Source organism: Sturnira hondurensis, unplaced genomic scaffold, assembly GCF_014824575.4.
Source record: "Sturnira hondurensis isolate 20B ecotype Veracruz unplaced genomic scaffold, ASM1482457v3 Scaffold0022464, whole genome shotgun sequence".
In the NCBI taxonomy this organism is placed as follows: domain Eukaryota; kingdom Metazoa; phylum Chordata; class Mammalia; order Chiroptera; family Phyllostomidae; genus Sturnira; species Sturnira hondurensis.
The window spans coordinates 2,185,417-2,212,038 of record NW_028095095.1 but is presented as its reverse complement, the minus strand read 5'-3'; the positions used below and the strand labels follow the sequence as shown (position 1 = coordinate 2,212,038).

Below are 26,622 nucleotides of genomic sequence, written 5' to 3'. Positions count from 1 at the left end.
CTGTGTCAGGTGCTGACTTCTCCCAGCAACTTCTGCAGGATAACCAGTTTTACATCTATGGGGGGCGGGGGTCACAACACATTAGGGGGGCAGGCATATTACTGGAGAGATTGGGTTAAACCAGCAGAATTCAGAATTAAGAAATCTACTTCTACATAAAACTCTGTACATCAAGCTAGTTCTTGGCTCTGAGTTTATCGTTATTAAAAATTGTGTAAGAAAATCTAGAAGCCAACTTCATGAGCAAGCAACAGCATAAAAACTATGAACAAGAGTAATCCAATTAATCATTGTTTTTTAGCCAGTAAGTGATCCTTTAGAATGGCCCCCAGGACCTGGGAAGTCACAGGAAGACTGTGAAGCTGGTTCTTGGCCGAGCATTAGAATGACCTGGGGGGCTTGAAGAACCATCCGTGTGTGCCAGGGCCTGCCCCGGCATGATTTCATTTGTCTGGGACGGGGCCTGGATGTTTGTTTTTTTTTAAATCCTCTGATGTGCCTGTGAGTTTAGAATGCCATGGAAACAGGAAGCGAATTACTGGACTGGAAGTGACCAGGTAGCCTGCTTTACTGGAGCAGGGAGCCGTGCACTGGAGATTAGTAAAGGGTTTTGGAGTCCACAGTGGAAAGCCCTACACTGACTGTAGAGGCAGGGCTGGGACGGAAACACGGCTCTGGGAACGGCTGTCGAGACGGTTCTGCCAGATCTCAGCAGTTAGGTCAGCAGCTCCAGGGGCCGCGGGAGGAGCAGTGTGCACGTGAGCTGTGCCCGTGCAGACACCGTGCCCGGAGACCTGGCATGTAGACACTGGCCGTGCGGCATGTGAGCTGAGCACAGATGGGAGTGTTCCAGGGCTGGCACCCACCTCCCTAACCTCTCGGGGTGAGGGCAGCATTTCCTTGCTGAAGAACAAAAAGGGACCTCGGTGACATTATCACCAGCTCAATTTCACAACAATACAGGGAATTAATAACTGATTTGTTGCTGTTAGAAAAAAACAGTAGTATTCTGCGTGAATACTACTTTTTTATTTAGAAAAACTTTGGACCCTTTTTAGTAATTAAATCCACACTTAAAAGCAGCCCTGGCTGGTGTAGCTCAGTGGATTGAGTGACAGCTTGGGAACCTAAAGATCGCTGGTTCCATTTCCGGTCAAGGCACAGGCCTGAGTTGCAGGCCAGGTCCCCAGTTGGGGGCGTGTGAGAGGCAACCATTTGACGTTTCTCTCCTTCTTTTTTCTCCCTCCCTTCCCCTCTCTCTAAAAATAAAATAAAACCTTAAAATAAGGGTTGCCCACTGAGAAAATTCAAAAGAACACATTGCAACTATGTCCAACATAAGACATGTCTTCTGCATAAAGGGTCTTACACAGGTGCCTGTTGCATTAGGACTGCTGAGCTGCGCACTCAGCCACGGAGCGATTACACGCTTTTTAAAACGAGCAAAGCAGCGTGGAGCCATTAAGGACTGAAGAGAAGCCGAAGAACTTCACTCATCTCCTGTGTCAAGATTTGTAAAGAAGGTGACGAGATACCTATTTGAAGAAGGCCGAGAATAAACTGAGCCGGGAAAAAGTCATCTTTCCTCCGAGCTTTATGTAGGAATAAAGCAGAAATGTGCAGAAGGTAGGAGGAGATGGGGCATCTGAAATGAAAACGTGTGTGTGTGTGTGTGTGTGTGTGCGCGTACACGTGCAGCATTGAAGCTTAAACAAAAATGGTGGCAAAAGGTGGATCCGAAAAAAGCAAAGATGTTGAACACTCATTAGCAAGAGCCAATTGAATGTAAAGCTGCAGAATATAAACTATTTGTGGTCCCCGCAGTAACCCGAGGCACCTCTTCTCAGTAGTCTTGCAGCTTTATCACCTCGTGCCCAGTGCCCTTCCTCTCCGTAAAGCACCTCCTCGGATTTTCAGCCACACTTAGGACGTCAGTGGCTTTGAAACCTAAACAGTCACCCTCCGTTAGAGTTTGGCAGAAGGGCCAGTGTCCTAGAGGGAAGACAGGTTGTAACCGCGGACGTGCCAGCGGGCAGGGGGAACTTGACCCCTGCATGACCATCTTCTCCTCTCCACTCCGTCGGTTACGCTGTGGTCCTAAAGCCGTCCAGTGGGCCCGGGGGACGCTGAGAACGGAGAGCAAATCTGGTCACCGTCTTCACTCAGCTAGGAGTGAATCTCGAGGTGGCGGTGGATTTTCTGCCCAAATTCAGCTTGTAGTCATTGAAAGGACTTGGAGCGCACAGGGAGCACCGGGGGTTCTTAGGAAATGGCGAAATTCTCCAGAGAAACAGAACCCAAAGGCTGTAAAGAGACCTGAGAGATTTATTACAGGAATGAGCTCCTGCAGTAAGGAGGCCAAGAAGTCCCACAGCCTGCCACCTGCAAGCTGGAAAGACAGGCGAGCCGGTGGGGTAGCATTCTGAGTCCAAACGCTTAGGGACCAGGAGCGCTGCTGCCTGAGGGCAGGAGGGGATGCGCATCCCGCNGAGTGCACAGGGGGCACCGGGGGTTCTTAGGAAATGGCAAAGTTCTCCAGAGAAACAGAACCCAAAGGCTGTAAAGAGACCTGAGAGATTTATTACAGGAATGAGCTCCTGCAGTAAGGAGGCCAAGAAGTCCCACAGCCTGCCGCCTGCAAGCTGGAAAGACAGGCGAGCCGGTGGGGTAGCATTCTGAGTCCAAACGCTTAGGGACCAGGAGCGCTGCTGCCTGAGGGCAGGAGGGGATGCGCATCCCGCTCCAGGAGACAGCCAGGTCACCCATCCTCTGCCTTCCGTTCTAGCCGGGCCCTGGGCGGATTGGGCGATGCCCACCCACGTGGGTGAGGGCGATTTCCACTCAGCCGACTGAGGCAAAGGCTAATGATTTCTGAAAACACCCTCACGGACGCACCCCGAACTGTTTCCTCAGCATCCCTCGGCCCAGTCGCCTCGATGCATAGAATGGGCCCTCAGGACACTCACGTGTTCTGGCGTTTATGAGCTCCCTCCCTTTGGCCTCCCCTACATCCTGTAGCTGGGCATCTTCTCAGGTCAAGTGCCCCGTCCGGAGCAGTAGCCGTGGAGTTCCTAGGTAAGGAGAATTCCCACCTGAGAGAGTGAGGGGCCAGCCTGCACCCTTGGCTCAGGAGACACGTTTATTGACAGAGGTACTTGAACCCTTAATCCGCTTTATCCAGTTGCTGGTTCTGCTCCTCAGTAAGTTAGGTAGCTGCCTCGTGGTCACCCAGTGATTTATGCCAACAAGCCCAGCAACCAGACACCTCTCCCAGCTCAGGACTGGTCCTACCCTAGCCTGTCTCTCAGCCCAGGGGTCACTGGAGCACCCAGAGGGGGTCCACAGCCTGTGCTGCTATCGCAGCCCCCTCCTCAGGCCCTTCTTGTCTTCCTTCTGGGAAGTGGCCCCTAATCCCACCATTCACTCCCCTGCTGCTGGATTCACATCCGGGTTTTGTGGCCTGTAGTTGCTAGGCTGGGCCATTACAGACTAATGCTAATACAATGGAGCCTGTGCATTTAAATTCTGTCTGAGTGATAGCTTTGCTCCTTACAGTGGGCTGGACAGCCCCAGGCAGCCACTCCCTGGCCGCAAGGGGTGACTGTGGATGGCTGTTTGGAAACCCACCCTCTGGGAAGGAGAAACTGGAAGTGGATGCACCACAGTATCTTATTGTGTAAGGAGGGAAGTACTTAGTTAACTGCCTTATACTGAAACCATAGCTTCAGCCTTGGGACTAAACTGGCCTCTTTTCTACCAGTAGGGAAGGGGAAGGGAGAGGAGGTGGGGAGGGGAAGGGAGAGGGGGGGGAGGGGAGGGGAGGGGAAGGGAGGGCGGCTGATGATCCATAGGTCAGAATGTGCGCTCTGCAGTGTACCTCGCTGGTGTGGGGGGATTCCCCTAACAATGGTGGACACGATGTGTACCAGAGGGCAGCCTGTGGCCAGGCCACAGAGGGCCAGAAACACTGACTGCTGCAAACAAAACCTTTGTTGGCCTGCGTGCTGCTCCATGACAGTGGTACTAAGGCACTGACTGACTCCTGGAAGTGTGTCTCACAGAGAAAGTCCTTGGCAATCGTCCTTCTGAACATGGAGCCCTAAGGACACTTTGTTTGCTAAGTGCAGAGAAACGAATGGGCGCCCACCTGGAGCGGTCTGCCAGGGGTCTTCCTCCTTCCGGTCCACAGGCTCTGGAGATCTTCGTCTTAACCAGACAGTCATTTAGGAAGACAATGTAGACATTCTTTTGAAAATAATTACAAGGACTTACCTGATGGTAGTAACTGCCCTTGTTGAGTACCTACTGTGTGCTAAGCACTGTTCTCATCTCATTTGCTTTTACAATTGTGGAGTCGGCATCCCGCCACTCCCCACCCNTTGGCCTCCCCCCCCCCCCCCCCGCCAACTTATATATGAAGAGACCAAGTGAAACTCAGAAGTAATGGTAACAGTCAAGGCTCGTGATTGATCAATTCGGAATTTAAAGGGAGGTCCATCCAGCCACAAAGCCCAACCCCTGTCTAAGCAGTACCTGGTGGGCATAGTAAGTGCTCAGTAAATATTTGTGGGAGGAGTGAATGAGTTTCCCTTCTGCCCGTATTCTCCATTCGCCTACCCAGCCTTGGCCTGCCGTTTCAGAGTGGCACCGACCGCCACACATTCAAAGGTTTTGGAAGAGGCTGCTGTTAAAATGCCACGCGCCCTTCCTGAGGGGAAGAGGCCAGCCCTCTTCTGACCAGTTAGCCCAGATCACTTCCCCATGGTCCAGACCAAGGTACAGGCCTGGACCTGGGGGTGCAGGTGAATTTGAACTGGGAAGAGGGAGAGTGGGGAGGTGAAGCCTGCGAAGGAGTGAGGGGAGGGGAGAGACCAAAGAAAGAGTCCGGAGCACAATTATTCTTGCAAAATTTTCAAAAGGGTCAGACACCATTTTCCTTGGGATGCCCAATACATTTGAGGAACTGGCAGAAATCAGTACCCTGCGTCGTTTGGGACGTTAGGGTAGGCCATCTCACACTGAAGGGCACTAAAGAGCATACCCGCCCAGGGCCACTTCGGGGTGGCGGTGGCCGGTGGCCCTGGCCGGGGAGTGGCCCTGTCGGTCCCGCAGGCGGGCAGGAGCTCTGAAGCCATTGGCTGGCGCGCTGGCTGCGGAGGGGCGGGGAGCGCCTCCAAAGGGGACTGTTTGCTCCTACGGGCTGTAGATGGAGCTGTCCGGCCCCGGCGAGGGGGAAGGCGCCTGGAAACCGTTCTTCTTCTCCCTGGCCGGCCCGAGCGGGGAACAGCACTCCCAGGATGCAGTTTGTGTCAACACGGCCGCAGCCTCAGCAGCTGGGCATTCAGGGCCTGGGGTTGGACAGCGGGAGCTGGAGCTGGGCCCAGGCTCTGCCCCCGGAGGAGGTCTGCCACCAGGAGCCGGCGCTGCGCGGGGAAATGGCCGAGGGAATGCCGCCCATGCAGGTGAGTGCAGCCCCGGCCCAACGCCATGGCCGCGCCGCCTGGCCGTGGGGGCGGGGCTGCGGGCACCGAGGGCCCTGGGCGTGCGGCGCGGAAGCGGAGGCCCCGGGCGGGTCGGGGCACGGGCGGGCTCCCCTGGCGGGCGGGCTCCGTGGGCCCTGAAGCAGGCCCAGCCCTGATCCCCGGTGCCTTGGCCGGCCGGGCCCGCGCGCCGCCCAGCCGTAGGCCCCGGAGGCCGCGTGTCGGCCGGGCCCAGCACCGGTGCCTAGCAGAGGCCCTGCGGGGGGCGAGCGGCCCGGAACGCGCGGTTCCCGGGACCTGGCAGAGCCGTAACCATGTCTCCACCCCGGCCTGGGCTCAACGTCTGCCGGGAAGGAGGCTTGCTGGCAGTCCCCGGGCCGTCTCCACAGGTTTACACCGTGGCCGCTCTGACGAAAGCGGTGTTAAATGTATTTCCATCTTTCACCAAGCGTGACGAGTAATTCACTTTCCCTTGCACCGGGTGTGCCGGGGCCGCTGAGGTGACTTTGCCGTCTCTCCTGCGCTAGGCGAACTTGGCTGCACATTCTAATCACCAGAGCCACTCTGAAGACTCCTGCCGCCCAAGCCTCATCCCAGACCAGTTAAATCGGCGGCTCTGGGCTTTCGAGTAGGCACCGTCATTTCCTAAAGCTTCACAAGGACCCCTGTGCAGAAGCGCCTGGCAGCTGGTGCTCTGGAATTGTGTGCCAAGGCCGCAGTCCTGAGAGAGGCCCCCCTACCCCAGCCGGACCCCCAGAATTCCCTGCTGATCGCCTGGTATCGGCCACAAGTGTGTCTGATGGTTCTGCAGCTTTAGGTCTGCAAACCTCAGAAAAGTTAGCTGGGCCTGGTGACTTCCTCAACTTCCCCTGTTAGATCTTGTCTCCTTCTGTGGGCCAAACTGGAGGGAAGCCTAAATGAGCCCATGTGCATAGCTTTGATGGAAATACTGTCACCCTTTACTTAGCAGGGTCTGTGCCTGGAGCCCCTGTCCTCTTTCTCCCACGCCAGTGACTCCCTGGACACAGCGGGGTGTTCCTCTGTGGCTGTCACAGCTGCTCCCAGTCAGAGAGGGCATTCATTGGGGCATGCCTGTCCCAGGCCTGCCCAGGTCACCTCTAAGCCCCAGGTCTCTGCTTTGCCCAGCCTGAGGGCCTCTTCTGCAGCAACGGGGAGGACAGACAATGACACCTTCTCCTGTCCCTGGTGGCAAGGAGAGGCCGTCCTGACACCTGCCATTGGCTGGTAAGCCCTGGGTGCTGGTACGGTGTGGGGCAGTTCCCAGGTCTCAGTGGATGGTCTCCATCCTCACTCGGTCAAAAGGCTCCGCTCCCTACCCGCACCCATGGGCCCTTGCCTATCAAGGTGAAGGCCTAGAGCTGGAGGGGTCGGGGGAGGCCAGGGTGCCATGGGGCACCCTTCCCCAAGAGTCAGAAAGGGGGCCGGGAGGTCTTCTTTTCCATGTAGGGATGTCCCCTCCTTCCCTGAGTACACTTTTTTGGCAAGCCCTATTTTCATTTTGGAAACACAATAGTCACATTATGGGAAAAAGGCTGCTTGCCTGCTCCCTCGCTTGGGCTCCCCAGTGTGCCCCTTGGCTCCGCACTGCTGGGAAGGTGTCAGCAGCAAGGACCGGAACTCTGTTTCTTGTGGCCCTGAAGCAGCTCTGAGGGTGGCTCTGGGCAGCAGTGAAGCACGGGGCTGGAGAATTGGCAGCCGCACCTCTGGGCCTCGGTTCCCTCATGTTCCAAGGAGACGCAACCATTGGTGCCCTCAGCTGCTTGGAGTTTGCTGGGAAGATTAGGGCCAGATGACTTCCATGGAAATCCGTACTTTGAAACAGAAAACACTAGGCCACTCTGAAGAGTTCATCATTAAGTCTTGCCTTTGAGGGAAATAGCTGTTCTATTCAAAGAATGTCATGTGTGGCATTTTAAGCCAAAGGTCAAGGTGGGTGAACTGGTGAGACCAGCCTGACTTGAAATGGGAAGGTTGGTTGTCTGCTCCAGCTATTGCTGGAGACATTCCTGCTCACCCTAGCCTGAGGGGCAGGGACTTAGCAGAAGAAAGAGGATCTGTGACATTTAACTAGTTGTGCTTTTAGGCCACCGTCCCTTCTCACACAGGGTCTCATCCCAGGCTGTCACCTTCTTCCTCTGCACCCAGGCTCAAGAGTGGGACATGGACGCCCGGCGACCAATGCCTTTCCAGTTCCCTCCCTTCCCGGACAGGGCTCCCGTCTTCCCTGACCGAGTGATGAGAGAGCCCCAGCTGCCCACAGCGGAGATCTCACTCTGGACCGTGGTGGCTGCCATTCAAGCAGTGGAGAGGAAGGTAGATGCCCAGGCCAGCCAGCTGCTGAATCTGGAGGGACGGACGGGGACGGCCGAGAAGAAGCTGGCCGACTGCGAGAAGACGGCCGTGGAGTTCGGGAACCACATGGAGAGCAAGTGGGCTGTGCTGGGGACGCTGCTGCAGGAGTACGGGCTGCTGCAGAGGCGGCTGGAGAACATGGAGAACCTGCTGAGGAACAGGAACTTCTGGGTCCTGCGGCTGCCCCCCGGCAGCAAGGGGGAGGTCCCCAAGGTATGTGGTGGTCCCCAGGGTCAGGGATGGAGGTAGGGACCAGCACAGGTAAACAAACCTTGATTTCATTTTGTCAGCACTCCTCACAAACTTCTCTGGCTCCCTGTTGTTTAAGTTAAAGTGTCTTCTTAGCCTTGACCAGTGTGGCCCAGTTGGTTGGAGCCTTGTACTGGGGAGCAAAAGGTCGCCAGTTCAATTCCCGGTCAGGGCACACGCCTGGGTTGCGGGTTCAGTCCCTAGTCGAGTTTCCTATGAGAAGCAACTGATCGATGTTTCTCTCACACGTCAGGTCTGGAACATTCTCCCTCTGTGAGCTGGTGTCCACCCGGTCCCCACTGAATCTGCCTGTTTCTGTCTGGAGCCTTTACCCTCCCTGGGATGTCTGGGTGTCATGTGTGGATTTTCCACTTGACCTTGGCCTTGGGACCATTTGCCATTGGTTATCTGTGTGGGCTTGTCTGGCTGTGGCTGGAGATGGACCCAAACCATGCTGACTGGAATCCCTTAGAAGTCGTGACCACTTCCCTTCCCCCCAGGTATCCCTGTGCTCTTGGTTCAGAATTCACGCTCCGGGTCCTATTCCATTTACCATCCCCTCGCTTGGCAACACCACACCGTTGGTACATGACCCAGGTTTCTAGTCCACTGAGAAAACAGAGTCACTCACAGGTGACGTCCCCAGGCACCCACAGCATCCATCCATCCGCCTTCCTCATACACTCCGCCTGTCCTGTTTTCATGGGCTCACTGTCTCCTTGTCACTTACTCTAGGACGTCATTGCAGCATGTCCCCCTTCTCCTCGGCATCATCAATTCTTCCCTGTCTGTGGGACCAGCTGGCAGTGCACTAGAAAAGCCCCCTGTCCTTGCATCTCCCGCAACTAGAGCCTCGGTTCTCTGCTCCTCCAGAGCGGAACTCAAGTGGCTCATGTATATGTCCCCAATTCTTGCTTCCCCACTTGCGCTCCCTCCCTTGTTAATCTTTTTATTATAGAAAATTCACACCTACACCAAAAGAGATAGAATAAACTCTCCTGAGCCCGTTATCCAGCTTCAATGACGGTCAGCTCTCAGCCGGTCTTGCTTCATCTAAACCCCCACCCGTAGTGAATCTCATACCCTAGTCATTGCAGGTATTTCAGTATGTGGCTCTAAGAGGTAAGGACTCTTTTTAAAGATAACAATCTCAGTATTATTGCCACCACAGCAAAAGCCTAGCCTCCTCAAATATCCAATTGGTGTTCATGTTTCCAGTTCTTTCAAAAATGTAATTTTTTCCCAGTTGTTTTTTCAAATCAGAACTTAAAGTCTACCCACTGTGGTTGCTTTGCCTCCCAAGTTTTTTTTTTTTTTTTAATCTGTAGGTTCCTCCTCCATCTCTTCCTTTTTTCTTGCACTCTATCCATGGGAGAGACTGGGCCATCCTTCCCGTCGTGTTTCTCACTGTCTGGAGTCCGCAGCTTCCTCCTCCACGGGGTCTCATTTGTTGTCTTCCTCCGTCCTCCATGTTCCAGAAAGCTGGTCATTGTAGCACGATCCTCGGCCCCCACCCCCCATCAGGCCACCTCTCCACCCTCCTGGTCTTGCCACAGCAAGCTGGTGGCCCTGTCCGAAGCACTTCATGGAGGTGACCACACCCTCCCTGAAACACCTGTCCTGTGGCTTTCAGGACACTTCTCTCGTCTCTTTTCCTGCCTCACCAGCTGCTCGTCTCTCTTCTTTGCTGGTTTCCCCTCTTCCCGACTTCCTGTGTGCAGAGGGGCCCGGCTCTGTCTGGCCTCTGGCTTGTTTTCCCCGCCCGCTCCCTCTCGACTCCATCCAGTCTCAGGGCCGTCGTCAGCACAGCGCGTGTGCCCTCAGCCCCCAAAGGCCGTCCTTTCCTCCGTCTCTGTCTGTCTTGCCCAGGCCGTGAATGTCACATTCGCACTCAGCCTCTCCCCCGGGGTGTCAGTAAATATCTGAGATTTAACAGGGCCTATCAGAGCCAACCCCCGCTGCCTGGCACCTGTGCTACCCAGAGTCGTGCTCATGTCCAGCGAGGACACACGCTCTCCTTCTGTTTGCTCAGGCCAGGGCCTTGGGGTCACACGCCTTCCTCTTTGTCACACTTACTTCCAATATTCAGAAAACACTGTTGATTTTTCTTCGAAATAACATCTGTAGCCCGGCCATTGCTGCTGCCTCCACCACTTCCACCGCCCTGGCCTCTCACCTGGTCATTGCCCTGCCCCCTGCCCGCTCTCCTGGTCTCGGTCCTTGTCCCCCACCCCGTGCACTCTATTCTCAGCAGAGGGGCCAGAGGGCACCTTCTAAAATATCAACAGTCACATAGCCCTCTGCTTAAAACCCTCCCACAGCTCCCCCCTCCCTGCCCCCGATTCAGTGTTAGGCCCCCGCTTTGCCGTGGCCGACTCTCTCCCGCCACCCTTCTAACCTCATCTCCACCCAGCCCCTTTGCCCACTCCTCCCGGCTCAGTGGCCTTCTGCCCATCTGCCCTCGCACCACCCCTCCCTCCCCCAGGGACCTCCCTCCACGGAAAAGTTCCTTTTCTCCCCGTGGCTTCCACCAAGTCTGCTCAGTTGGTACTTGTTCAGTGAGCGTGCCCTTCCGCGGCCAGGAGAGGGCCGCAGCCCCCCCGCCCCGCATGCACACCCCTCTCTGTCCCCGATCTCCTGCTCTCCAAGCACTTACGCCATCGGGCATCTTAAGTATTCACTTCTGTTTAGTCCCCTCGGGTGGTTTTCTGTGACCACAGTGTGAATTCTGCCTGGCTCACTGCTGTGTCTCCGTGCCGGTAACAGGACCTGGGTGCTAGTCAGTGTGAAGAAGTGCCCGCGTGAGACTTCACACGCCACACCGGGGACCAGGTGGTCCACGCCTGTCTCTGCAGAGGCAGCACCCAGTGACTCCGCCAGAGGAGTTGTTTGTCAGAGGCTTGCTGGGGCCACACAGAACCAAGCTGGAACAGTGGCCTGGTTCTTCCTGAAAACAGGCCCGGCCACTGAGGTCCACAGCACCTGGCTCCCAGCATGGCTTTTACAGGGCTCGTCCTGCACAGCCAGCGTCTCCACACACGGCCCCTTCTCCTGTCCGGGCTACGCATTCCCTTCAGTGCTCTGTTCTCCTGTGGCCCCATTGTGTGTTGGAGCAGGCGTTAGGGCCCTTGGTTGACAGGTGCCCTCACAAGGTGATGGAACAGGTGTGGGGCCCAGAATCGGTGGGCTGGCTTTGCATCCTGGCTTTGCAGATACTGGTCAAGTACGTTTTTTCGCTCTTGCTGAGCTGCCTGAGTTGTTCCTCTGAAGGAGGGGAAGTATAAGTAAATAATAATTTAGGAAATTCCCACTGGTCTCTCTGAGCGTCAGTGTCCTCACCTGGAAAACGAGGTGATGATGTGCTTAGTGTGTGGGGTCGTGAGGATGCAGTGATTCTGCTGATGGGACAGTACTATGTATCAGCTACTGTTGCTGTGTAACAAGTCACCCCCAGATGGAGCAGCCTGAAAAAATCATTCTGTATCATCGTGCACAGTCTGCGGGTTAGGAATCAGGAGCAGCTTCGCTCCTCGGCTCTGGCTCAGAGTCTCATGAGGTGGCAGGCAAGCTGTCAAGTGGGGGTCCAGTCACCTGAAGGCCTGGCTGAGGTGTGGCAGGAGTGTCTGCCTCCAGTGAGGCTCACTCGCTCGCTCGCTCAGCCGTGGGCCGGAAGCCGAAGTTCCTCCCCACGTGGGCCACTCACAGTGCTGCTTGGGCGCCCTCCCGACGTGGCAGCTGGGTTCCCACAGTGTGTGGGAATCAAGGAGAGACTGGCACGGAAGCTCACACGTGTCTGAGGCCTCCTCGCCTCAGAGGCCGTGCCTCCTCACTTCTTCATTTCTTAGAAGTGAGTTACTAAATCCCGCCCACACTCAAGGGGGAGAGAAGTGGACTCTGCTTGTTAAAGAAACTGTCTGGAGAATTTGTGGACGTATTTTAAACCCCTGCAACCGCCGAGCACCGTGAGAACATATGTGCGCGTTGCTGGCAATAGCTGGAGTTCGCCGTGCATCCTGGCCACGCTGGCCACACTCTGTCCGTCAGATCCAGGGAGTCTGTTGGCTCTCAGATCCTCTGTGCCTCTCGTTGCTGCTTCGTCTGTTCATGGGTTTGCGGATGATCTGGGGGTGTTTTTTATATCCGGCGAGGCTGTAGGCTTGGGCCATGTCTCGGACCGCTGCTGTGTCCTGGCAGGGTGCGGTTTACCAAAGTGATGCCTGCTTCCAGCAGCAAGAATGTGATTCCAGAACGTTGACCGTCCACGGAGCCTGTGAAGAGGGGCAGAGGAGTCGGGATGTCGGAAAAGACAACGAACTTGGTTTGGGGCATGCTTAGTTGGAGGTACTTAAAAGATGATTAAATGGAGCCGCTCAGAAGGCTGTCAAAATGTGAACCTTGAAGGGCGCCACGCAAGTTGAAGAGTGCCGCAAGTTGAAGAGTGCCGTCTGCACAGGGAAGGGCGGGACCTTGGCCTCGGCAGAGGCAGAGGAAGCCGTGAAGAAGACGAGAGTCGTGCGTGCAGGATGTAGCATCACCGTGGACACCAAGCAGGAGGAAAATTCCACAAAGGTGGTGTGACCTTTCAAAGAGGTCAGGGAGGGTGAGGGTTAACAACAGGAGCCCACCGACGACCTTCCGGGGTGTGGTCCACAGAGTGGGCGCTCTTAGACACAGTGGAAGGGGTCAAGCGTGGAGTGGTTCCAGGTGAAGAGAGAGTGTAGTGTTGCTTGGGGAAAGCCCGGGGAGAAGGAGAAACTGCAGGGTTGTGTGGGCCAGGTTTCCCGGGCAGGGAGAGGAGGAGAAATGAAGGGCAGGTAGTGAGGGGATTGGCTTGGCAAGGAAGGGAGCTTGCCAACAGCTCCTTGGGTCAAGGGCAAGATGGGGAAGGCCAGGGAAGGGTTGGAAAGAAGACGCCCAGGGAAGATGACAGGGGAGGAGCCCATGGGCGAGAGGCTACCCGAGCAGCCTTGAGACGAGTGATGTAAATGTGTGGTGGGTGTTACCTGCAGAACTTGGTGACCATCATTAGCCGTAGGGCAGTACAGTGAAGAAAGTGGTCTGTAATGGTTTCCCCTGGTTGGGGCTTCGCCCAGATCTGGTGGCGGGCTCAGGGAGTCTGTTTCCAAAGGCGGCTGGCGAGCTCTTCCCGGTGCACAGGTGTGCACACCTTGCACCTGGGCAGGGCGCCCTCGGGGCCAAGGGCTGAGCTTTCCAGTTTAGGGAAGCGAGTTGCCCACCTTCCAAAGTGTGCGCCAGGGGGCCTGACACCCGGAGGGCTGTCTCTCTCTCTCTCGTGTGCACACAGGCGATGCGTGTAGGAGCAGGTGGGCAGGTAGGAGATGATCGTCAAGGATGAGGGTCTGGGAGAGAATTGAGGGGCCGGGTTTCAGAATGAGGGTGAAAGGCCGGCCCATTAGGGATGTGAAAGAGGTGGGAGGCGAGGCTCTGTGCCCAGAGGAGGGAAGTTCTGTTATGAAAGTCGTGGAAGTGAAACCGTTTTTGAACGATCGGGTCCCAGGTAAGGCCATGCTGGTGAGTGACAGAGAAGCATCCTCGTCAAACGGAAATAACAGCTTAAATAACAGATGGGACCACTTCAGATAACGAGGGACAGGCGGACGCGAGATGGTGGATGACTCAGGCTACAGCGGAACTTCCTAGTATTGGCAACCTCAATTCAGCACATTCCATAGATATCTCAGCTTCAAACCATGTGCTTCCAGATGCTTGGGACACAGCGCCGAGCAAGCAGACAGCGGTCTCGGAGCTTCAGCGCACGCCTTTGGATTTGACCCGGGTAGAGACAGAAATGTCACTGCACGCATAGAGGTGACCTGACCAGAAATACAGGCTTGGTGACAGGGCTGTGCTGTATACATGGCTCACCGAGAGCCACACAGAAGCTGCCACACCCCTGCCACCCTGAGCCCCAAAAGCCGCACGCCGGCTCCAGCTCTCTCCTCAGGGCCGTGTCACCTAGAAGCAAAGTTACAAAGGATGCAGTAAATGCTTTAAAGGAAAAAAAAAAAAAAAGGAAGCGTGAGGAGATCAGGAATAGAGTGACTGATCCCCTGCAATGGACCAGGCTGGGCCAGGAAGGCAGGGGGACCTGGAGAGCGAAGGCCAGGCTCTGGGTCCAGTGGACCCTGAGGTCGGAGAAGGGGAGGCGGGGAGGGGTCACACAAAAACTCTTGTTGGCCTAGGTTCCAGTGACTTTTGTCGACATTGCCGTTTACTTCTCCGAGGACGAGTGGAAGAACCTGGACGAGTGGCAGAAAGAGCTGTACAACAACCTGGTGAAGGAGAACTACAAGACCCTCGTGTCCCTGGGTGAGATCACCTGCCCGCCTCTGTGGCCAGCAGTCTTGGGGGGTTGGGGCGGGGCAGGTGCAGCACACTTTTAGTCCTCCTTCCCCCAACCTGGGAGGGCTCTTTTCTGTTTGTGGAAACTTAAGAAACAAACTATTTGCCTCTAGTGCTGGGAAGGTAGAATGGCTCCTAACAGGATGAAGATTAAAAAGCCAGGACAGGGCTTAGGACCGTAGAATCAAACCCCCCTGCTGTTTTGGGACACAATTAGGATCGTTTGCGCCTCATCCCCACGCTGCATCCCAGCAGCCTTGGTAAGCAGCAGTCTGCCTGCTGTTGGCTCTCTGAGTCCAGCTGATTCCACGCTGGGAACTTGGGAATCTGTGGACTCGTTTTCAGGTTCCTATAAGAAATTACCAGCTCAGGTCAAGGCTACCACCCAGAGGGGCATTCGGCTGGAGAGGGGAGGGGATGGGGGGCGGGGGGGGGAGTTCTGCCATCGTCCTGGATTGTGACCCCTTGGTCAACTTCACTCAGTCCTTCCTTCCTTCCAACTTGTTTCAGATTCGGAGGGTCCAGGGCCCAAGCCAGAGGCCCCATCCCAGGCGGAGCCCAGGGAAGAGCCTTGCGTGTGGGAGCAGCGTGACCCAGAAGAGAGAGAAATTCTGATGGACCCGGACACAGGTGATGGCAGCCGAAAACACCCCCCGGGTTCAGGGCAGGTGGGGAGAGAAGCCCCGTCGCCCTTGCCTTAGTTCAACAGGGGCTTCTGCTGCGTTGCTTGTGGGGCCAGTTCTGCCACCGTTGAAGTTGGGTGGTCCCTTCCAGGCAGAGATTTCTGGGCCTGAAAGCCCACCCCGGCACCTGGTTAGAGCCAGGCAGCTCTGGACAACCAGGTCAGCTGGGGAGGGACATGGGGACCAGGCAGGCTCCAGGCATCCCAGGCCTACTAGCAACCTGCCGCGGGAGGCCCAAGACCTGGGAGCAGTGCCAGGGGAGGGCGGAAGGGGAGTCTGCATGGGTGTCACCTCCAGGACTGCCACCCTGTTCTCACAGAGAGCCCCACGTCACAGGCAGACTCACCTATCCCTCCAGCCCTTCCCCTCACTCGAGAAGGAATCTGCAGGCCTGAGGGACCCCAGCTCCTGAAGCACTGCACCTGCTCATTGTTCCCTGGGGCGAGGGGGGCCCGGCTGCCAGTCCCAGCTCGGCCCCCGGGGTCTCACCAGCCTGCGCGCTGCTGGACCAGAGCCCAGTTTGAAATCTGGTGCTCGAACTGTGTTCTCTGCCTTATCACGTAACTGTCACCTGTCTGTCCCCTTCTTTGGTATTTTTGCCACATACATGTCACCATATGATTGGCCCTAGGCAATTTCACCATGAAAGACCAAATAAGCTGGCTATTGGCTTCACTTGTGCAATGACAAGGTTCTCGCAGTTTTCTTAAAATTTTTAAATTTGTATTTATTGATTTGCAAGAGAAAGAAACACTGATGTGTTGTTCCACTTAGTTATGGCTTTGTTGGTTGATTCTTGTATGTGCCCTGACCAAGGATCGAAACGCCAACCTTGGCCTTTCGGGGTGACGCTCTAACCCACTGAGCCACCTGGCCAGGGCTCATGTTGTTATATAAATCTGGGCCCTGGGAGTGGTCTCTACAGTGACAAGTAGGCATGGTGGTCTTCACAGACTTGATGATAAAAAATTACGTGTAAAGTCAGTCCGCAGGGACGTGGTCTCTAGAAAGTTGCTGCAGACCTTTTGGTGGGCAGCCATCCCGCCCGCCCATCCGCCCCAAAAGGTTACCAAGCTGTGCGAATCTGAGACAGCCACTGATTCACAGCAGCCTTCAGTAAGAGCATTAATTACTGATTCTTCCGTCAGAAACGGGCAACCTCTCTTTACTGAGGGAACCAATTGTAGCGAAAAGAAAGCAGTGTAGGGTGGAATGAGGAGATGAATGAAAAAGAAAAAAAAATGTGTTCCTGCTCGGAAAGAAGGACTTCAAAGACCGTGTATTTTCATTTCTGTAAAGTCTTTTTCGTTTTTTTTTTTTTTTTAATTTTCATGTTTTATTACATCCTTTTTAATGTCCCTCCCTTATTTTCTGTGATTGTTATCGCTTATGGCTGAAATTGCCTTGTGGCCAGTTTGGTGTCCAGTGAATATACTGGTGGCCTAGATGTTCGTGGCAAAGATGCTTCCGACGAAAATACCTGGAACCTGCCACACTGAGTCTGCGGCCGAGGCCGCCTTCCTCATTGAAAGCACGGAGTTGTCATCCCTCACGGTGCCCATAGGACAGGGACCCCTGTGCCCGTTTTACCAACAGGACAAGGAGACAGAGCCAGAGGGGTCAAGTGACTCGTCTGCAGGGCCGGGGGCAGAGTCCAAACCAGGACCACGTCTTCCGATTCCTCCTCTAGTCGCTCTCCTGCTGCCCGGGCCGTCTGCTGGCATGCTGGCGCATCGCACCACGGCAGGGCACCGGGAGAAAGCACCCTCTTGTCACCTATCAGGGGCTACGCACAGGAAATGTCGCTGTTTATGCCTCAGGAGGCGTGCTGTGCATCCTTATGGGGGGGGTGGAGGTTGCGTGTCTTTGTCCAGTCGAACTCCTTGCTAATTATACACGTGTGTGGGTGTGGGTGTGTCTGTGTGAGTCTGTATGGCTGTGTTCTGTCTGGCCCCCTTTCTGCCTGGGGTGACACACAAGGACAGATGACTCCTACACAGAGGTCAGACTAGTTCTAATTAGCATCCAACTCGGCGTGAGACTGTTTCTGGAACTCTCTCCTGGCCTTTCACACCCCGTTTTGTGCCGTGGCCCACCCCTTTGTCCTGGATGTTGGTTGCTTCTCTGCTCGCGGGGCCTTCTGCTGGTTGGGGTCCCCTGTAAGTCACCCACAGGAGCCCAAGAGCCCGGTGCTCCTCCCTGGCAAGGGCGGTCAGCTGTGCTCCTGACCCCGAGAGCATCCGGGGTGACGGTCACTCAGGAAAAAGACACCCAGTGATGTGATGCTATGTCCCCAGGAGCAGAGCCCCTGGTGCCCGCCCAGGATGCGTCCTCTCAGGTGAAGCGGGAGGAAGCCCTGTGTGCCCGAAGTCAGCGGGGCCTGGAGGAGAGAGCCGCCCCTGCGGAGCCCATTACCGGTGAGCGCGCCTAGCGGCTGCCCCAGCCAAAAACAAAGAGGGAAGGTTCGGCAGGGTCTGCAGCTCCTAAGCCATTGTCTGCTGTGTGTGTGGGGGGGGGACTGAGTGGGGACAGAGGGTGGCAGGGGGCTGCTGAGCTGAAAGAGCCCATGGGTCCAGGACTGGCGGGGAGACAGGGTTTCCTTGTGGGGCGCAGATGCGGCACGCAGCATGGCGGTTTGCCAGCACATCTGGGCCTACTTTGTCCGGTTCCCTCTGTTCCTTGTAATACCAGTGTTTACCTGTTCCTTTTGACAGGCAGTACCGGGGCAGCGCTTTATGAGGCACCGTGGGTGGGGGGGGGCTGTCTCGGTCCCTGAGACCTGCACCTGACTGGGAAGAGCACTCCCTGTTCCGTACAAGCGTGCACGGCTGTGGCCTGCGGGCCCCACTGGCCTCGGTCTGGGTAGCCCAGAGAGCCCCTCTGACATGGTGCTGAGCTCCATGCTGCGTGATGGCTCTGTCAATGCAGAGGTGTGTTGGCGTTCTCCAGAGAACCGACAGTGTGCGTGCATGTGTGTAGAGAAACAGATCGATTGATCGACTGATTGATGATTTGAAGGCATTGGCTTCCATGGCTGTGGAATCTAGCACATGCAGAATCTGCAGAGTAGGCCAGCAGGCTGGAGACCCAGTCTGCTGGGAGAAGCACATTTTCTTCAGCAGGGGGCCAGGGGTGGCAGTGGTTTCTTTAAGGCCTTCAACTGATTGGACGAGGCCCACCCTCATAATAGCAGGTCATCTGCTTTACTCAGAGTCTACTGAGTTCAGTGTGAATGTCATCATTAGACAATACCTTCACTGCCACCTCTAAATATTGTTTAGCCAAATGCCTGGGTGCTATGGTCCAGTCAAGTGGACACTCCGAATTCACCATCAGCAGATAGATTCACATATGGTAGCTCTTTACTTGTCCACAGGTTAGGGCTCCAGCAACCTGGTCCGCCTTAGTCGAAGTGTCACAGCCATAGTGAGACAGCAGCTGAGGGAGGAAGGTCCCCCTCACCCAGTCCCTTAGGGCATTGCAGCTTTACTGTCTCAGAGATAGTTCAGGGTCAAGAGGGCCGTAGAGGGCAAATGAGTTTTGATGGCCTCTGCAGAAGAAAGATATAGAATACATCTTAGAAAAACCCCATGAAAATGGTTACGATGAAGGGCTTCCTGCCCCAACTGGTGTGGCCGGGTTGGTTGGGCACTGTCCCACAAAGCAGAGGGTCGCTGGTTCGATTCTTAGTCAGGGCACATGCCTGGGTTGTGGGTTTGATGTGCATTCGAGAGGCAACCTATTGGTGTTCCTCTCTCTCCCTTCCCCTTTAAAAGTAAATCGTTTTTTAAAAATCTTTTTAAAAAGCCTTCCTGGTAGGTGTCATTTTCCTAGGAAACCCCCACATGAGGAATAGAATACCTGTTTCCATGGGGGTGTTCAGTGCTCAGTGCTCAGTACTTGGTGCTCAGTACTAGGTGCTCAGTTCTTATGTTCTCAATCATGAACCTCCTCTAAGGAGTTCAGTTCCCAGAGCACAGAAGGACTCTTTCTTGAAGTCACTGTCACATCACTCCCCAATAGTATCCACGTTTGTGCAGCAAAATCTTCATTATTTGAGGCCAAGCGGACTTAACCCTTTTGTTAATGAGCATAAGTTAATTACACCCGATATGCAGGGGAAAGACATAACTGCATGAAGTGAGAGATTTACTCAAAGCGCAGACGTGTGGGCATTTCTGTGTCCCCTTACACCTTCGCTGGTGTGTCCCCCCTCCACTGTGCAGACTCGCCTGCCTCCGCCCAGGAACTCCTATCCCGGATCAAGCAGGAGGAGCACCCGTGTGTGTGGGACCAGCAGGACCTGGCCGAGAGAGACATCCCGACGGACCCCAACTCGGGTGAGCCCAGGGTTCCGGCGTACTGGGTGGGCCTATCTGCTGACTTTGGTGACTGTCGGCAGACCCAGCCGATTGGGTCAATTTGGGTCAAAGGCCAGTGAGGGCCGAGGGAGTCAAATCGGCATTCCTCGGTCAGCAACTTCGTACAGATTTTAGAATATGACTTAATGAAGAAGAGGAGGGTTTTCTTTTTTTTTTTTTAGATTTTATTTATTTATCTTTAGAGAGGAAGGGAAGGAGAGAAGTATCAATGTATGGTTGCTTCTTGTGAGTCCTCTGCTAGGAACTGGCCTGCATGTGCCCTGACTGGGAATCGAACCAAGATCGTGTGGTTCGCAGGCTCACTCAATCCACTGAACTACACCAGCCACTGAGCAAGAGGAGGGTTTTCTAATAGAGTTGCTAATTGGTAGTTGACTGCGTTGACGTAACTAACACTTAAATGACTTCGGCGCCTATTTTTAAATAATAGATAGAACCAAAAAGGCTTTTGAAAGTTGTGTAGATTTCTATAAACGCAAACTGACATTTCCTGGAATTTCTTTTGCGTGAAGAACACGAGTTAGATGTCTCCCAGGAAAATTTCTAGGGAGGGTCCAGGCATAAGGGGAAAGCCTAATGGGGGTGCTCCCCCCATCCGTGTGTGTGTGTGTGTGTGTGTGTGTGTGCACACATGTGTGTCCTCACAGCTGAGAGGCCTGGAGGACTCCAGTGTCATCTCATTTGGCAACTGCGACCCCAGAGTCTGATCCCACATCCTGTCTCAGGAAGATGCGATCAGATATGAAGTCTAGCGCCCTTGAGATCGTCAGCTTGGCCACTTTACAACAGGGAGGTTGGGAGGCTCCAGGGCAGCAGGGAAAGCCAAGGTTCCTGACGAGGAGCAGTTCTCATACTGACCTGTGCTCCCTGCTTCCACCAGCGCTGATTTTTAAGTCCCATCTCTCACCCCCCTGGGCCTCTGGGCTGTCCCAGACCAGGCTGCCCTCTGGCTGCACTGGGGCCCAGTGGGTATAGTTGGGAGACCTGGGTTCTAATCCCGGCTCTGCCGCCACACACACTTTGGGGCCCATCTCCTCCTCCCTGACTGCCGGGCAATGTAGTGAGCACAAGTGAGGCCCCATTTGTGAAGGCGTGAGAGGGGAGGACCACCAGTAAATGAAACACAGGTTCCAGCACCTCCACGTGCCCCATGAGCTGGAGCGGCAGCCTGTGCCTGGGTGGGATGGCTGCGAACCTTCGACGGGCTGCCCAGCGGGAATGAACGGGTTCTAAGATGCCTTCTCTCCATGAACAGAGTCTCTGATCTCAGCCCATGACATCTTGTCATGGATCAAGCAGGAGGAGCAGCCGTACCCGTGGGCCCCGCGTGACTCAATGGAAGGAGAGCTCGGATTGGACTCTGGCCCCAGTGAGTGCTGCGTGCGGTGCCCCCGGGGTTCCTGGGTGTCTGTCCAGAGGTGTGGCTGCTCCTGGAGGCTGCCGCCTGGTAGGGCACTGTTCTGTTGTGGTAGCTTTTCCACGGTCTGTACCAGAGAGCTCCCCGCTTCCTAGAGGAGGAGGGTCCGTGTGTGCATTTCCTAGGGCTGCCTTCACAAAGCCCCCCATGCTGGGTGGCTTCAAAGAACAAAAATGTGTTGCCTCACAGCTCAGGAGGCCAGGCTGGGAGTCTGGAGGCCAGCGGCTGGCAGGGCTGTGCCCTCTCTGAAAGCCACAGGGAACCCCTCCTTGCCTCTCCCCAGCTTCTGGTGTTTGTGGGCCGTCCTTGGGGTTCCTCGGCTCCCAGGTGCATCACCTCCGTCCTCCGTCTTCACCAGGCCGTGACTGTGAAGGACAGTCCTCACTCTGAGGACACGGTCATTTGGGATCAGGGGGCCACTCTATGCCAGTGTGACCTCACCTTAACTAATTCCATTCACAAGAACCGTACGTCCAAATAAGGACGTACATTCTGAGGTCCTGGGGGCTTAGATTTCCTCATCACTGGGGGGGGGGGAGGGTGCAGTTCAGCCCATCACAGCAGGGAGAGGAGGGAGGAGAGTGGGCTGGGGCCCAGCCGAGCCTGTGCAGCCCGAGCAGGGACGGATAGCTCACACCTAGAAAGCGCTGGCCAGAGCCAGCCCTGCGCTGACACCCTGGGGTCACTGGTGAGGGTCCCGAAACCCCAGTGGAGAGAGGGGATTCCCCCCCCGTGGGTCTGCGGGGTGTTTTTTGAAGCATCTCGGCTTCGTTCCTTGCCAGAATAGTGTCATCACCCTCACAACAGCGGACTTAGCGTTTTCTGATTGATCGGAGTGTTGAATCCGTAGTCCTGACAGCCTCCAAGAGTGTAAAACCCACGTCAGAGGGGAGGGCATGGGTCATTTCAGTCCCGCGTGCATGCATCCCACTGTCTGTGAGACAAATGGCCGCAGCACTGGGGTTCCCCAGGCAGGCAGAATGAAGGGCGGGGGATCAGGGGCTTCGCCACGAGTGGCCGCGGTGCTGACCCCAGAGCTAAGCTGGGTCAGGAAGGGAGAACTTCTGGGGGAGACAGAAGCAGGCCACAGCAGCGGGGGAGACAGAGCTCACACCGTGTCTGCGGAGTCTTCAGAGCAGCATTCGGCCTGCTTTGGGTCGGGTTTCAGGGTAGCTGCCCCAGAGATGGAGGCTTGAGTGGAAGTGCTTTTTCGAGGTCCTCTGGGGAAGAGACCCCTCAGAAGACTGAAGGGAGCAAACAGGGAGAGGGCGCAGCCAGACCAGGGTTGTGCCCGGGATGGGAGGGGGCGTCCTGGGCGTTCTGGAGGGAGGCCCGAGCATTGCGTCCCCTCCGCCCTGGCCAGGGTCCAGTGTGGACAGCTCTTTGCTGGTCAGTTGTGATTGGCTGGAGAGGGGCAGGCTGGGCCAGCCTGTTTCGGGGTGACATAGAAGGGGAACAGGGCTCAGCCAGGCACTGACCAGCATGAGGGAGGGTGACAGTGTGGCAGATATGGCTGGAGAAGTGGCCTTCAGGGAGCAGATGGGTCCTGGGCAGAGGAGAGAAAGGGATGCCCACAAGAGGTGGGGGACAGAGTCCAAGCTTCACCTCCTTTGTTGTTGTCCTGTGGGCTGCCCCTCAGTGTGGGAGGGGGTCCTCCAGGGGAGAGGACAGCCCCCTGGGGTTTGGGGAGGTGGTGGGAGGCACAGGGATGAGAAAGCTCCTAAATACAGTAGCGAATGGGCAGCTCCTCGGTGGGCGGGTGTCCTGGGCCTAAGGTCGTTGATCCCACGCTCAGAGCCCGGGCTCTGCGCCCACAGACTCCCAGGTACCGGAGGACCTGGAACTTGGCCTGGAGACATGGGCTGGGTGGGGGGTGGCAGCAGGGAGGTTGGGGGGAGTGCAACGAAAAAGGCACCATTGCAGGAGCAGGGACAGGCCTCCTGGGGAGGCCAGCTGGGCAGCCACTCACTCACCGGGTACTGAGCCCCAGTCCCATGTGCCAGGGTCCAGGTGGGGTCAGGCTTGGAGTGGGGCTGTCAGCCCAGCTGAGGGGGTCAGGCTTGGGGTGGGCGCTGCTACACACGGGGAGGGGGAGGCGGCTGGCCCAGTGGAAAGAGGGCTGCAGGTGGGAGGGGGGTGTGGTCCCAGCTCCCAGAGCCCACTGCTGCTGGTCTCCAGGCAAGCTTTTCACCTTGGATAAGTTCTGGCAAATTCCCTCCCGTTGAGAGATTCTTGCCTTAGATAAATTAGCCTTGAACATGAGAATACAATCAAATCTGTTGTATTTTATTTCCAGGCAATTCTGCCTTGGAAGGTAACTTCCAGGTTGCACCCTCCCCACCCACCCCCCTCCCCCGCCCCCAGCATTCTGGATGTTTTTCCTGTCCTACCTACGAGCTACCTACTCAGCTACCCACTAGCCAACAGGTGGCTTGGGGCAGGTCAGAAGGTCAGGGGGCCCTAGAAGCATTTGGAAAATGACCCTTTGCCTTGTTCAATCCCCTCATTTTTTTTTTAGAGAAACTGAGGCCCAGATCGCCTATGACTCGCACGAAGCCTCTGGGAAAACTAGTGAGGGATCTGGGCGCTTCGCAGGGACGGGGTCCTGGGGAGAGCACTGTCAGTGTGTCACGTCTCCTGTCTCTTCCTCCCTAGGTGACAGCCTGCTGCTGGTGAAGAACCCGGCCCCGGCCCCGCCGCCGCCGCAGCCCGCTCCGCCGAGCCTGCCCGCCGCCCCGGCCCCAGCGGCGGAGAGCACGGGCGGGCCCCCAAGCCGGGGTGCGGCGGGGCTGCTGGATGACGCCTTCCCGGCGGCCCTGTCCGGGGAGCGCGGCGCGGCCGCCGGCGGGGCGCAGGCCAGTGGCGGGGGCTCAGGCGGGGGCCCGGAGGGGGGCGGGGGCTGCGGCAGCTGCTGCCCGGGGGGCGGGCTGCGGCGGGGCCTCCTGCACGGCGCGCGCAGCAAGCCCTACTCCTGCCCGGAGTGCGGCAAGTGCTTCGGCGTGCGCAAGAGCCTCATCATCCACCACCGCAGCCACACCAAGGAGCGGCCGTACGAGTGTGCCGAGTGCGAGAAGAGCTTCAACTGCCACTCGGGCCTCATCCGGCACCAGATGACGCACCGCGGGGAGCGGCCCTACAAGTGCTCCGAGTGCGAGAAGACCTACAGCCGCAAGGAGCACCTGCAGAACCACCAGCGGCTGCACACGGGCGAGCGGCCCTTCCAGTGCGCGCTGTGCGGCAAGAGCTTCATCCGCAAGCAGAACCTGCTCAAGCACCAGCGCATCCACACGGGCGAGCGGCCCTACACGTGCGGCGAGTGCGGCAAGAGCTTCCGCTACAAGGAGTCGCTCAAGGACCACCTGCGGGTGCACAGCGGCGGCCCCGGCCTCGGGGCCCCGCGGCCCCTGCAGGCGCCGCCCGAGCGAGACTAGGGCTGGGCTGGGGGAGGGAGGGCCCCTCGGCAGGAGCAGGGGTGCGGCAGGCCTGGGGCCAGCCTGACCACCTGGAATCCTACCGGTGGCTCCCAGGGCGCCTTCCCCCCCTCCGCCCTCCACCTTCTGGAAATCGGGAATAGGAATTGCACTCTAAACAGGGTCCCCAGTGGTCGGGCGGGGGTCCCCTAGGCCTGTCCTGCCTGAATGGACAGCCCACCCAGCTCATCTCGCAAAGTGGACCAAGGGGCCGGCTGAGCGGCTTCCCACAGGGCAGGGGCCAGAGGGACAGTGACGAGAGGCTTCGGGCACCCCCCTCAGACACCTACAGTGCCCATTTGGCCGCTGGGGGCACAGATGGCGGTGGGGGAAACAACCAGGGAGTCTCGGAAGCCTGAGGTCAGGAAATTGGGTCCGAAGGGTGAGAGGTGGCAGGAGGAAGCGAAGGTGTGCCTGCGCAGAGGGATGCGCTAAGTAAGGGATACCACCACCTCCTCGGCGACAACACTGCCTCGCGTTTCAATAGCGCTTTGTACTTTTTTAAACGTGTTTTCTATCTGTTACCTATTTTCACCCTTAGCCTATCCCTCTGCAGCGGGTGGGGGAGGGTTTGCCTGACTTGGTAACCGAGGAGAGGAGATGCAGGTCGGATGGTTTAGCCCGGATCACACCAGAAGAGCCAGCGGAGCTGGGACCAGGGCTCCGGTGCCCGGCGCAGTGCCCCCCCACCACACACACGGCCTACCTCCAATGTTTGAGAGACAGGCCTCCCTGGCCCGGCCTCTCCCGGTCTCTCTCCTCTCCCTTGCCCCTGATCCACCAAAACCAATCAGAAGCAACCAGGGACCACTCATGGGGCACCTGGGCATGGGCACAGCAGGCTGCAGCGTGCCCTGGCCTGCGCTTCTGAAAGGCTCCTCCTGTGTGGGCATTCTCTGGCCCCAGGGCCCCCGTCCCCCAGCCTGCCACCTCCAAGCCCCTCAATATGGTGCAGCACACGTCACTGCACGGCGGTGACCCGGCCCTCCAGAGGCAGCCGGCGCCCTGGGTCAGACCTCACCCTGGTGATTTACTCCAGTTTCCCCAGGGCCAAGTGGTGAGAGCGAGGCTCATGCTGCAGGGGCTGCCGTCGCAGAAGCAAGTCTCTCCCCAGAAGGGCCAGGCAAGTGGGTGCTAGAGGCCCAGAGCCTCAGTCTCGGCCCTGCCTTGCCCTGGGCCGCCCCACCGGTGCTATCCGTTAACTGCCCATGGACACGAACTCAGACCCTGCCGGCGCCTCGGGAGGCGCCCCAAGGACTCCCCTGTGTTGGTGCAATGCTCCGTGGCCCTCAGGGGCCACAGTCTCCATTTCTGCGTCTTGCATGGCCAGGCACTGGACTGGGGTGCCATGCCCCAGGACCCTCGTTTGTGTCGAGAATGACTTTTCCTGCTCCGCCCATCCACCCCACTTCTCCCGCTGACGCCGCTGCCGCTGGGAGCACAGTGGGCAGCCAGCTCCTGGCACCTCGTTCGTGAGCGCTCCGCTTCCTCCCTCGTCCGCGCAGCTTGGCTTTCCTCAGACCCCTTTCTGCCATGCAAAGGGAATTCTTGAAATGAAATAAAAGGTGTCCAGATTGCAGACTGCATGTTCACCAGGCCGAGGGGGCTGCCGCGTGGCCTCATGCAGAAGGCCTCCAGGGCACTGGGATACGATGCCCGGGATATCTCCCCTTCGTTCTTTTTGAAGGAGGCAAATGTTAAAACAAGTTGAGAAATTAAACATAGAGAAGTTCAATGGAGTTTTATTAGAGCAGAAAGGACCCTCTAGGCCAGTGTGTGTTTTGGTGTGTGGGTGGGGGGGGGCATGCAGTGTCCTGCTTTTTCAAAGGCACAAGCAGAATATCGAATTCGTAATCTAAATCGTGGGAAATAAGACCAACAGATTTTTCTTTCTGGCTGTTACGAGTATAAAGACCTGGAGTGGGGGGAGAAATCACGGAGACATGGGTTTGAAGCATTTGAGCACCTCATTGAAGTGTCTATTTTGCAGCTCAAGGAGCTGGTTCCCAAAGGTCTAGTGGCCACGTGAGACAGCCGATATCTAGTACGTGGTCCCTGCATCCCCATCTGGTGGGTCCCGGAGCCCCCACACCCCCTCAGCTGCACCAGGACTCGCGCTGACCTCACGCTTGCCCCTGGAGAGTCCCAGAGTGACCTCAGCTCTGGAACTGATCAGAGGTGGTGCCACCGAAGGGACCTCTCCAG

General features: G+C 56.7%; 1 protein-coding gene across 1 annotated transcript; it reads left to right on the top strand.

The window, feature by feature from the left end:
- Window positions 1-5,167: 5,167 nt before the first annotated feature.
- Window positions 5,168-25,996, top strand: ZNF282 (zinc finger protein 282). Its single transcript, XM_037035540.1, has 8 exons — window positions 5,168-5,462; window positions 7,647-8,066; window positions 14,306-14,432; window positions 14,976-15,095; window positions 17,446-17,565; window positions 19,375-19,488; window positions 20,786-20,899; window positions 23,603-25,996. Exons 1-8 carry the CDS (start codon window positions 5,298-5,300, stop codon window positions 24,376-24,378), a joined length of 1,956 nt encoding a protein of 651 aa, XP_036891435.1. The 5' UTR covers window positions 5,168-5,297; the 3' UTR covers window positions 24,379-25,996.
- Window positions 25,997-26,622: the final 626 nt, after the last annotated feature.

Coding starts and splice junctions, on each gene's coding strand:
- ZNF282 (XM_037035540.1), top strand. CDS start 5,298: ATGCAGTTTGTGTCAACACGGCCGCAGCCTCAGCAGCTGGGCATTCAG. Junction 5,463..7,646: donor AGGGAATGCCGCCCATGCAG/GTGAGTGCAGCC, acceptor CTCTGCACCCAG/GCTCAAGAGTGGGACATGGA. Junction 8,067..14,305: donor GCAAGGGGGAGGTCCCCAAG/GTATGTGGTGGT, acceptor TTGTTGGCCTAG/GTTCCAGTGACTTTTGTCGA.